The following is a 13083-nucleotide window of genomic DNA, read 5'->3' as shown; positions in this document are numbered from 1 at the left end:
ACGCCATCAGGTGGTTCAACTTGGCGGGGGATCGGGCAACGAGGAGACGAGTCCTGCTTCCACCTCCTCAGGAGGAATAGAGATGTATATGTATAAATAAACAACCTTTTATTGGACTTCTTGTCATTCACCAGTTATTCATTTTCTGATGTTAGCTGTGCATGGAGCAGCGTTTCCTTGAAGTTGTAGCCTAATAGATTAAATATGTATATTTACTTTTTAAATATATATTATATATATTTACTTTATAGAGTGAATTGACCATTTTCTGTTTCTGCCTATTGACAATATTGTTAGTTTAAAAATACAAGGCAATGCATATGTAAGCCTATATTGCTGTAGTAGGGCTTAGTGAATTTTTTAGTTTCCTATTTTATCCTACAGCAAGAACAGAAGGGATTTTGAAAATAAGATAAAGGGGTCCAAAACGGCCAGATGAGCCAGGGTTTTTATGAGTCCGTTGCTGGTCCGCGGCGGGAGGCTAGGCTTTGATCTTGGGTGCGGAGTGGATGCAGCGCGCCGTCACGGCGCACCCGCCGCGGAAATAAGGCTTTGATCATGGGTGCAGAGCGCATTCAGCGCGCCGCCACGGCGGATCCGCTACCTGCCGCCGTGGCGGATACGTTCCTGAGTGCAAATGGACGCCGATGCTGGTCCGTTTCGCGGTTCCGTTCCGGAAAGCGCGATACCTGCGCGGGGGATCCGCCGCGGAGTATTTTTGCTGTGTGGGTACCCACCTGCTCCCAGTGCCACCCACACTGGTTTAAATGTAACTTAGATATTGGGTTTCACTATGTAAAAGCGCTTTGAGTCACTAGAGCAGGGGTCGGCAACCCAAAATGTTGAAAGAGCCATATTGGACCAAAAATACAAAAACAAATCTGTCTGGAGCCGCAAAAAATTAAAAGCCATATTACATACAGACAGTGTGTCATGAGATATACGTTGAATTAAGATGACTTAAAGGAAACTAAATTACCTCAAATATACCTACAAATGAGGCATAATGATGCAATATGTACATATAGCTAGCCTAAATAGCATGTTAGCATCGATTAGCTTGCAGTCATGCAGTGACCAAATATGTCTGATTAGCACTCCACACAAGTCAATAACATCAACAAAACTCACCTTTGTGCATTCATGCACAACGTTAAAAGTTTGGTGGACAAAATGAGACAGAAAAAGAAGTGGCATAAAACACGTCCTAGAAAGTCGGAGAAAGTTCTACATGTAAACGAACTACGGTGAGTTGAAGAATCGCCAAAATTAGTAGGACAAAACGGCGCTAGCCAAATATTCGAATCAGTGAAGCATGTTTAATATAAACAGTGTGCTTTATAACAATTAGGGAGGTTTGTGTCAGGTTTGTCCACCTACAGAAACCATATTATTATATTTTTCCCCCTCATCTTTTTTCATTTTTTATACATTTCTGAAAAAGCTCCAGAGAGCCACTAAGACGGCGCTAAAGAGCCGCATGCGGCTCGGGTTGCCGACCCCTGCTAGAGAAAAGCTCGATATAAATATAATTCACTTCACTATTCGGGTGTTACCATTTAGTGGTCAATTGTACGGAATATGTACTGTACTGTGCAATCTACTAATAAAAGGTTCAATCAATCAATCAATCAATCAAACAAACAAACCCTCAGTGAAAACGACTTTGACACCCCTGTCTTAATCCATCCATCAATCCATTTTCTACCGCTTACTCGATCCCTTCGGGGTCGCGGGGGGCGCTGGAGCCTATCTCAGCTACAATCGGGCGGAAGGCGGGGTACACCCTGGACAAGTCGTGTGACACCCAATTTAAAGTGCGAATCGTTTACGAGCCGCATTTCCACGCCTGATGTGTATTTCAGCAATCCTCCACATTGTGAACATTTAAGTGCGTGGGATTGTGACTCAGCCCACGCTGATTGTCGACGAGCACGGCGGTATTTTGCACCGTGCATGGCGCGCGCGCCTTCCCGCGTGCCCACGCCTACTTCGGACATCAGAGCTGCTACGTCAAGCCCGACAGAATTAAGAGGCGACGGCACCCCGGCCACCATCACGGAGGAAGTAAGTGATGATTTTGCGTGAAAGACGTGTAATGACGATGAAGATGATGCGTTTCATGGCGGGCGCCAGCGCGCTGTAGAGGACAAGGATGAGCAGGCGGCCATCGGTGCTCGCCTTGGCGGCACTCCTGCTGAGCATATCCCCGGACAGGACTGACGGCAGCGGCGGATCGGCGTTGGATTCTGGACCGCAGCCCAGGTGGCGCCGCGGCAACGGCAGCCATGAAAGCGCCACTTCCGGCTTCTTCACCAGCGCGTCCGAAGAGCCGCCGCCGCCGCAGCTGTGCGCCTACCAGGTGACGGAGGGCGGCGTCGGCGGCCCGCTCTGCTTCCGCCACACGCTGCCGGGCTACACGTGCCAGCGGGCGGACTGCAGGTCGGCGGTGTCCTCGGGCAGCCTCGCGGCGAACATCCTCCTCAACGGCAGCGTGCTGCTCCAGTGGCGCCGAGACGGCGACGGCGACGTGCCGGCGTCGTCGAGTGTCTTCGCCGGGCGCCGCCACAGACGCCGAGGCTACGAGCTGAGCTGCTGGTGGAACGGCAGCTACACGCAGTTCGAGTGCGCCGGCGTCCACCTGGGCGCGGGCTGCGGCGACTTCCTGCTGACGGAGCTGCACGAGAACATCCCCTACCGCGTGTGCCTGCGGGCCGCGGCCCGGAGGAGCGGCGGGCGCGGGGACTGCGTGGAGTTCGTCCTGCCGCCGTCCGGGATGCAGGATATCGTCATCGCCATGACGACGGTCGGGGGAGCCATTTGCGTGATGTTGGTCATCATCTGCTTGCTGGTGGCGTACATCACGGAGAACATCATGAGCCCCTCCTCGCAGCACACCTATTCCTACCGCACGCACTCGCGACACTGAGGTCACCGCCATCCGATGTCACCCGTCCATCGAGCGCAACATTAATGTGCCGCAGGGGTGTCCAAATTGCGCCCCTGGTGCCATCTTCTGCCCGCAATCAGTTTTTTTTATTGGCCCTAACAATTATTATTAAGGAGAATTATTATTAGATATTACACATGTTACATGTTGATGATTTGTTTGCTGCTTAATCATCACGGAGCCCGTTTGATTGATCGATTGAGACTTTTATTAGTAGGTTGCACAGTGAAGTACATATTCCGTACAATTGACCACTAAATGGTAACACCCGAATAAGTTTTTCTACTTCTTTAAGTCGGGGTCCACTTAAATTGATTCATGATACAGATATATACTATCAGATATATTATCATCAAAATACAGTCATCACACAAGATAATCACATTGAATTATTTAAATTATTTACAATCTGGGGTGTGGAGGGGGGTTAGGTTTGGTTGTTATCATCAGTCATTAACAATTGAGAACGGAGAAATGGATATTGGAACAGTGTAGGTCTGACTTGGTAGGATATGTACAGCAAGTAGTGGACATAGAGAGAGAGAGAGATCAGAAGACATAAGAAAAAGTATTTGCATTTGATTGTTTACATTTGATTATTAACAATCCGGGGAGGGTGTTAGTTTAGGGTTGTAGCTGCCTGGAGGTGTACTTTTATTGCGGTTTTGAAGGAGGATAGAGATGCCCTTTCTTTTATACCTGTTGGGAGCGCATTCCACATTGATGTGGCATAGAAAGAGAATGAGTTAAGGGGCAGGGGTCCCCAACCTTTTTTGCACCACGGACCGTTTTAATGTGGGCATTATTTTCTCACTTGTGCCAGATAAATACAGCAAAAATAAGCATGAAAACGCCAAATTGTTTCTTTGCAATGAGATCCACTGCATTAGAAGGTCCATCCTGAGATCGGTAGGTCGTGAGTTCATACCAAAGACTATAAAAATGGGACCCATTACCTCCCTGCTTGGCACTCAGCATCAAGGGTTGGGATTGGGGGTTAAATCACCAAAAATGATTCCCGGGCATGGCCACCGCTGCTGCTCACTGCTCCCCTCACCTCCCAGGGGGTGAACAAGGGGATGGGTCAAATGCAGAGGACACATTTCACCACAACTAGTGTGTGTGTGACAATCATTGGTACTTTAACTTTAACTTACAATCAACCTGCTGGGGACTGCAGATGGAAATCATCCTTGGGCTACAATTTGTCACATCTCTATTTTATATGTTCATTGGTGTGCATTGTATCATGTCACAAAGTTAGAACCAATGGCGACTTCCTATGAGGAGTTTTATTGTACATCTATAAACAAGCTTATTGGTGTGTCTAGTGGGACAGGCAAAAGTTAAGTCGGACAAAAAGCAGTCGTTTACAAATTATTTAATGTTTCTTTGCGGCCCCTATAGCAAATGCGTCACGGACCGGTGGTTGGGGACCACTGCATTACGGCACACCATGCACCGACAGAAATGGCTAACTCCTGCCATCTACTGGGAGAGCACTGAATTATTCACGTGGTAGGCTATACCAGGAGCTAGCAGCTACACAACAGATAAGCACACAATAGCGCACAAGCAAGGCATATGATAAAAGGGTCTTTAACTGAACAATATTAAAGTCTCAAAAAGCACATTTGTCAATATAAACAAGTATTAAATAATTAAATTTGATTTAAAAAAGTATCCAGTAACAAATGTGTCCACGTCGTTCAATTTACTGTGTCATGAGGTTGATTTAATGAATTATTGTCACTAAAATCAAATTATCACCCCATTTAAAAAACTTAAGTCTGTCATAAGGTTACTGTTTTTTTATACCTGCAATTGTTTTTGAATAATTTCACTTGATGAAGCCGTTTTCTAATATTCCAAACTATGAGTCAAATAATAATGGTTTTGGCCAATAGTCCAATATTGTTATATAGTATCGGAAGTGAATTCTTCTTACATACAAATGCCCATCCATCCATCCATTTGAGCAAAATACGGTTAATAGTGCAAAAAACTAATAATGCAATATTTGAACAACAGTCAATTTTTTTTATTGGCCCTAACATTTATTATTAATGAGATGTATATTACAGGTGTTACATGTTGATGTGTTAGCTTACCACGGTGTTTCTTAATTATCACGGAGCCAAGGCACATATTTGACATCCATTAAGGCACACCATGCACCGACAGAAATGGCTAACTCCTGCCATCTACTGGGAGAGCACTGAATTATTCACATGGTAGGCTAGCAGCTACACGACAGCTAAGCACACAATAGCGCACAAGCAAGGCATTTGACAAAAGGGTCTTTAACTGAACAATATTAAAATCTAGAACAGCACATTTGTCAATATAAACAAGTATTAAATAATTATAGTTGATTAAAAAAAAGTATCCAGTAACAAATGTGTCTGCATCGTTCAATTTACTGCGTCCTGAGGTTGATTTAATGAATTATTGTGACCGACAGGTGTCACTAAAATCAAATTATCACCTCATTTAAAAAAAAACTAAGTCTGTCATAAGGTTACTGTTTTTTTTATATCTGCAATTGGTTTTTGAATAATTTCACTTGATCAAGCCGTTTTCTAATATTCCAAACTAGAAAATAACAATAACAAAAGTACACTATGAGTCAAATAATAATGGTTTTGGCCAATAGTCCAATATCGTTATATAGTATCGGAAGTTAATTATTCTTACATACAAATGCCCATCCATCCATCCATTTGAGCAAAATACGGTTAATAGTGCAAAAAACTAATAATGCAACATTTCAACAACAAAATTAGTTTAAGATTGACTTGAGATTTCATAATTATTGAATGATTTGTGTTAATTTGCCTCTAGTTAGTTGATTATGATTATGATAACCCAGGGATTTTTAAAAATTTAAATCAACATGTTTTATTACATTAATGCAATGATGTATTAGGATGACATTAAGTAAATAAAAAATAGAATAAAATGTGTGTTTTTTGATAAAAAAAAATAGTTTTAAAAGGATGAATTTAAAGGTGCCATATGTAGTAATGTGGCTATAATTGGTACTGCAATCACGGTCAAAATTCTGTAGTCCCCTCCCACTCTCCGTGACTGAGGTTGCCAGATACGCAGCCGGATCCGAATCCTACAAAGAACTTCAAATGGCATAAACAAAAGAAACCTACGCTGTACGTTTCTCTTGTTTATGATTCTTGCAAGATGGTTTACTAAGTAATTAAGCCACATTTTACTCTTGTCGATTAGCCAAATGTATTTGTAAAGTCACACAGAAATATTTTAGTCGGGACAGATTGTTGGTTTTTCCCTACTAAAATGTCTAGTTGGACCATCGATAAATAATTATATATAATAAAATATTATATATGGCATAGGCCTACTGTGATGGCAAGCCAAGGCCGACAGTAAAATGACCGCCACATTTCGTTCAGCATAACTCCACGTAGCATCCAACCTGACGCACTGCATTCTCTTCCATGTATGCACATCACCATCTTTCAGTGCAGAGTGTGATTCTATGAGCCAACCCACGTTACGCAAAAACCACGTTACGCATAAATCATATAGCCTACTACCATGTCAGTACACAAAGTTAAAGATCATTGCATGTAATGCATTATATTGTGCCAAGCAAATACCACCCCATATGTGTTTGATGCACATACGGTGCCAGAAACCGCAATTAGCCGTGCTAATGTTGGAACAAATTTCCTCAGTGTATCAGCATATTGACAACAAAATAGGCACTGACACTACCCATATCCACATAGTTTTATTTGTCGAAAATATATTTATCTCTGTCAGTTGGATGACACATTGACATACATGCTAACAGGCATACATTTCCCCCGTTAGCTAATATGTCGATGTGTCATTGACCGGGCTAGCATGCTAAGTATTACACAAGGAGCTAAGCACCATCACACTAAGCATTTGTTGCAGGAACATACTAGCTTTGTTAGACAAGATCATAGACTGTATTGGACAATATCGTTTACATACAAAATGTCCATTTCCATTTATTACAAGTAATAAGAAAACGTAAATGCCGGACTTACCTATCAAGGAGGAAATTAGCAAGTTAGGCGTCAGATGAAAAAATCTTCTCTGCCTTCAATCGTCTCCATCTTTCAAAGGCATCCCCAATACAAATCCTTGTTTTGTTCCTGGCTTTGTCATGAATAAGTTGAGAATCGTAATGATGCATCTTAGATTTACTAAGGTCTGACATGTTTAGTATATTTACCAGTGGCAGTAGCCAGACGAAGGTGGCGGTGCGTAACTGGCAACCTGGATGTGACACACTCACAGACTTTTTAATTGGTTAAACGGTGGAGGGCGGGACATTGAAATTAAAACATTAACAAGATTTCGGGGCTGTAAATTAAATTTTGAAATGAGCATATCCCGGCTGAACTACTGTTATCAGTTATAAAGATATTGGAAAAGAACATGGTTTATTAATGCCTTTTGACATATCAGGGCCATGTAATGAGGACTTGACATGAAATTATTACATATGGCACCTTTAAGTAAAATAATGACTATTACCTTAAACTACAGTGCAGCAATGAGATGGCAACTTGTCCCGGGTGTACTCTGCCTTCCGCCTTAATGGATAAACTACACTGAAATATTTAAGAAAAAATGTTACTCGTGCAAAATGATAAAAATGTAACTTAGGGATGTGCCGATCGGTATTAGACGATTTTTGTGAAAAAGTGTAACATTGGCCATTGCCGATTTATGTCTTTTAATGCCGATTGCAAACACCGGTCCTGTCTGACCCTGACAGTATTTACTATTGGTCACAGTGCTCCATACACAGTGTGGAGCCACTCCCCTACGCTAACAATAACTGCATCCATTACGGCCATTTCTAGTTTCTTAAGTATCATTATCAATTACAGTTATCACTGGAACACGAGACTAAACAAGTTAACCACATTCAGCAGGTCAGGAGATGGCATGCTAATAGCTAGCTTAAAACAACACCAAGAAAAAAGTGCTTAGTAACCTTGAAGAAAACCTTAAAAATTAACTAGTAATTTAATAAGAACCTAAAGAGAGGATAATATAACAAATGTTTGTGTCACAGTTAGTACACAACACGTAAATTCATGAACTACCAGACATGGTAGTAATTAGATAGCTTTATTTTCTCTATCATGTTGCTGTCGTTATTGTTATTGTTTACAAACTCTGTAAATAATTCCATGGACACAGGAATAAGGACGAAGTGTAAATATATTGTTACACTGTCAATAGCACTCACCATAAATAAATTGAAAAATGTACAGTTAATACAAGCTCTGTATCAGTATTGGTATCGACCAATCTCACTCATGGATGATCAGAATCAACAGCATTGAACCCTGATTGGAACATCAATGTAAATTGCAGTCAGATGTTTATGAAAAATAAAGTTAATAGTGAGTGGAGCAGGGAGGAGGAGCAAAGTGTGCCTGAGTAGGCGAGAGAGAGCGATGCGCTGTTGGCACTGACAGGCGAGAAGAGACACTGCGGTCACATAAACTCACAGGAAAATCGGGAAATTTGATAAAAGTACAAATGGGAAATCTGATACCAATACCCATCTTGGTATCAATACTTTCGACATTTCCATACACACACCCACCCCTAATAATGAAAAACAATCTGTAGAAAAGAGTAAATCGGAGTCGTGGTTTGATTGTCAGGCTAACGCTACGAAGACACGGAAGGAGATTTTTACAACAAAGTTCTAAAGCTTATTGATAGATGTATTAGTTTGTAGGTGGGGTTTTTTTTTACCCTTCGCGTTCATATTTCGCTGTGTTTGTTGCATTTTTGTTGCGTTTCGCTTGATTGTAAAATATGTCGATCGAGAGGGGCTGTGACGTTAACATGTTGTCAATATTCAGTGTTTTATCCTTCATAGTTAATATTGTAAATCACACATTCTTTATTTTCATGTAAATTCTGGGTGTCTCATTCAGTAAAAAAACGTAAAATTCCATTCCGTTTTCTAAGGCGGTCTGTTATAACGTTTTTAGCATTCAACCAGACATTATTGTGAGTTTTTGTATTGGTGTTCCTAAAAATATATATACCGGCCCGCAGACACATTTTTCTCTCTAAATTTGACCCCAGAGTCAAAATAATTGCCTAGACCTGCTCTAATCCGAGTCTGCATCAGCCACACTGCCTGCTTGACTATTTGAATTCCATGACAATATTATTTTTTATATTACGATCACCTCACTGCAGGTTTTGAGGCCAGATTCTAACTAAGCTGCAAAGCTTCTGTAGCCTCCATCTTATACACATTGATACGTACATACATGTATCCCATAGTATCACGTAACTATCAATTATCACCGACAACCTATTTGCAGATTTGATTTTTTTTTTTTAAATCACAAAACTTTCAGTGCGATCAGCAATGCTCTCACATTAATGTGCCGTGGGCCGTGGCGCAGTGGTTGACAATCGCTGGCTTTGCATACATCAGTGGGGTTTTTTAAACTATCGTCCATTGTTGGGCCACCAAAAAATAACTGTCAGCTGTGGCCCGTATGAGCCGCAGGGGTATTCAGTTGTAATACACTTTTCCACCACTTGTGGCAGTAATGACAATACAAACAAACAGAAGAAATCTAAAGCCAAAGTCATACAGAAATTACTTCAGCGCAAAAAATATGACAACTTGGGTTTTTTTTTTTGCACTTTAATTTTTATACAAGAAACATCTATTTTTTATTATTTATTAATGATTTGGTTAGAATGTATTTATTTTAGCACTACATAAGTGTATGTACATTTTATTTTTCATCAGTTTTTTATGAGTCCCCTCTTTTGCGTTATAGTTGATAAGTACTTATATTTCAAATCAACCTGACCTAAACCTTGATAATAATCTCTGTGATTAACACATGGTTTCATACCATTTGACAAGGTTTATCCTGTTAAATTGTAAGTAGGTTAGATATCATTATTAAATGTGGTTCAAATCAAGAGTAACATTTCTAATTCACTGTTAATATTTGAGTGGGTCCCAGACCCCCTCTGTAGTGGAAAAGTTGGACCCGAGGTCAAAAAGCTTAAGTACCCCTAGCAAAGATGTCCCCAAATTACGTCCCGCCAGCATCCAAAATCCGTCCCGCGGGTAGTCCCAAGTAAAACAATATATATATTTTCTACCACTTGTTACTCTCAGGGTCTCCTAGCCGCTCAGACAAATCATTTTGTCTAAAAATAAATGTTCCCATCGATAACGTGACATCATCAGGTGCACACTCAGTCAATTAGTGCACGAGGGGAAAAAATGTCGAAATTGTTGGGGAAACGTAAAATAGACTCAGATTGTAGAGTTTTTAAGCATCAGTAGACAGTGTAAGGAAAAGGCAGTTTGTCTAATCTGCAATGAGGCAGATTATATACTGTGTATATATATATATAGTTGAGGTTACTGTGGTTTATCCATTATACAGTGCTCAAAACAGGGGTAGAGCGGAATATACGTTAGGTCAGGAAAAAACACAGAGGGTATTTCATCCCTACAAGCCTGTTTTGCAGGTTTCCCTGCTCTTCAGGGGATTTCCTGAATATATATAGCCTGGCCCCTGGCCAAATTTCTTTAACCCAATGCTACCCCCGGGTCAAAAAGTTTGGGGACCCCTGCCCTAGCATATATGATATACATTGGATGTATTATCTGTAATGTACAAAATGTGCCAAAGTTAAGACCCCCCCCCCTCTTTAATTGTTTTGTCTGCTGCAATCACTGAAGAGTTTGGACACCCCTGTTCTATATGGTGTACATCATGTTTCTCCTTCAAGCCTTTTGTGAAGTCTCATGACGTTTGAGGACGTCCATGTTTTGTGCCACTTCAGAGACGTTCCCCTCGAAGAATTTGGCTTTGGAAGCTTCACCGTCCTTTAGTCTTTCTTTGTTGCGTTCAAGGCCTGTCAGGGAGTGTGTTCATCTGTACGCCGGCAGTAAACAGCAATATGATTCATGAAAGGCTTTGAAATACAATACAGTACATCCCATTATCTAATGTTTGTGTCCTCACTGTAAAAGACACTCCAGTGAATCACATTCCTCTGTATGAAGGGCAATACGATCTCTAAATACTGTACCAAACACCGTGAACTACAATACTTTTGTGTCCTTCTCTGTCAGACAATAAAGTATCCTGTGATTATTTACTGATTATTTATTTGTGTCTGCACCGAAGAGATTGGCTGTGTTAAACTTCACAAAGAAAACCATCATCAGCTGTGTGGCGATACAAAAATATTTGATAAGTCGTCTAATCAGGAGACCGTTTAGAGCAGAGGTCTTTAACGTTGTCCAAGCCAAAGACCCCCAAACTTAGACTGACCATACGTCCTCTTTTCCCCGGACATGTCCTCTTTTGCGGGGCTGTCCGGGCGGAGTTTCTTAAATGCCTCAAATGTCCGGCATTTTGAGTTAGGGTTGCGTGTATTTTCAACATACGTTCAGGGTTAAGAAGGGGTTAAAAACAAAACAAATTGTGAAAGTGTGCACACGCAGTAGAATTCGTGAGGGAGGGGCAGAGACAGGGAGAGCGAGATGGTTATGATAAACGTGCTTGCGTCGCCAAGCTCTGCTTTTTATCGATAGATTTATCAGATTGAATTTTTTATTTTCTATAGCAGGGGTGTCAAAAGTGTGCCCCGGAGGCCATTTGCGGCCCACAGCTAATGTTTTTAAGACCCACGGCACATTCTAAAAATACTATTAAAATAAACAAAAACATAACAAAAGTGAAATAAAAAAGCTTAAAGGTGAAATGTAATTTAGAAAAAGTTGCAATGTTGACTAATAAAACAAAGCTGTTTTTTTTTCTTTCAAACTGTCATTGCTCAAAACATAATATTGAATCAAAATCAATGTTATTGTGAATTATTGACCTATCCAAGGTTCCGGTTATTTCACATCAAATATTCCACTTTGAAAAATATTTTCGGTGGAAGATTTTGCATAATTTGTGTGTTTGGCATTAAAAACATAGTTTTGTTTGACAAAAAAGGGCGGGGAAAAAAAAAAAACATAAAAAAAACTACAACATTTTGAAATGAGGAATAGATCTGAAGTTGTTGTAGACTCCAGAGATTTAAGCGTTAAATATAAAATGTATGTATGCCCTGGCACACCATTATCATCATTTCATGACCCAAGCAAAACACTTTTTACACTTTTATACTGAAATAAATACACCTACAACTTATTAAATAAAAACATAGAAAAAACTAGCAGCAGTGGTAAAGTTTAGATCCATGAAGGAAAGAAGAAAGTGAATGAATGTTTATAACTGAATACATTTACATATGTATACAAATTTGTTTTATTTTTCTATTTTTTATTTTAATGAATTAAGCAATGTTTATGACAACCTTTTCCCAAAACACAATATAGAATGTGAGATGTAACAGAATAATGCATACGTTTATCTTTTTTTTTCAAAACGCTTACAAAAATGTGGCACCCCAAAAATTTACGGGACCCCATTTTTATGACTTGATGGGGTCCCTGGGACCCCATTTTGAAAATTCCTAGCGCCAACACTGCTGTCAACAGAGGAGAAAAAATGCTTTATTTAAATATATATATTATTTATAAGGATGCAAGTTCGAGTATCATTGGCAAATGTTCACCTAGTCCCGGCCTTGGCGTGCTGCTCGCCTTGGCACGCATATACTGTATGTGTCCTCTTTTTGGGATTTCAGAATATGGTCAGCCTACCCAAACTTATGGACGCTCTACTTATATTTCTTGAAAAAAAAATGTGTTTTTATATTAAACTGGTCATAAAGGTACCTTGTTATTGTGCAATACTAAGATATTCAAGTAATAGCAGTAGTGCCGCTATAGTTAGCTGACAACTAAAGCGCTAATCGCTAGCTGGCAACTAGCTCGTTATTCGCTAACAAGCTAGCAACTAGACCGCAAGTCGCTAGCTGGCAACTAGTCTGCAAATAAATCACTAGCTGGCAACTGGTGCGCTAATCATAGCTGACAACTTAAGTATTGATCAGTAGCTGGTAGGGTTGTACGGTATACCAGTACTAGTATAGTACCACGATACTAATGAATCATAAAAAAAGTACCGGTGAATTAATAATCA

The 13083-nt window shown here is 40.5% G+C and overlaps 1 protein-coding gene across 1 annotated transcript; it reads left to right on the top strand.

Annotated features, from left to right (window-relative positions):
- The first annotated feature begins 2006 nt into the window (after positions 1-2006).
- On the top strand, positions 2007-11110 carry fndc10 (fibronectin type III domain containing 10). Its single transcript, XM_062053285.1, has one exon. The coding sequence runs from the start codon at positions 2156-2158 to the stop codon at positions 2927-2929; it is 774 nt and encodes a 257-aa protein (XP_061909269.1). The 5' UTR covers positions 2007-2155; the 3' UTR covers positions 2930-11110.
- Positions 11111-13083: the final 1973 nt, after the last annotated feature.

The sequence above is a fragment of the Entelurus aequoreus genome, linkage group LG01, assembly GCF_033978785.1.
Source record: "Entelurus aequoreus isolate RoL-2023_Sb linkage group LG01, RoL_Eaeq_v1.1, whole genome shotgun sequence".
NCBI classification, from domain to species: domain Eukaryota; kingdom Metazoa; phylum Chordata; class Actinopteri; order Syngnathiformes; family Syngnathidae; genus Entelurus; species Entelurus aequoreus.
This window is presented reverse-complemented; position numbering and strand designations above follow the sequence as displayed.

Excerpts from the sequence above, each read along its gene's own strand:
- fndc10 (XM_062053285.1), top strand. The coding sequence starts at position 2,156 with ATGAGCAGGCGGCCATCGGTGCTCGCCTTGGCGGCACTCCTGCTGAGC.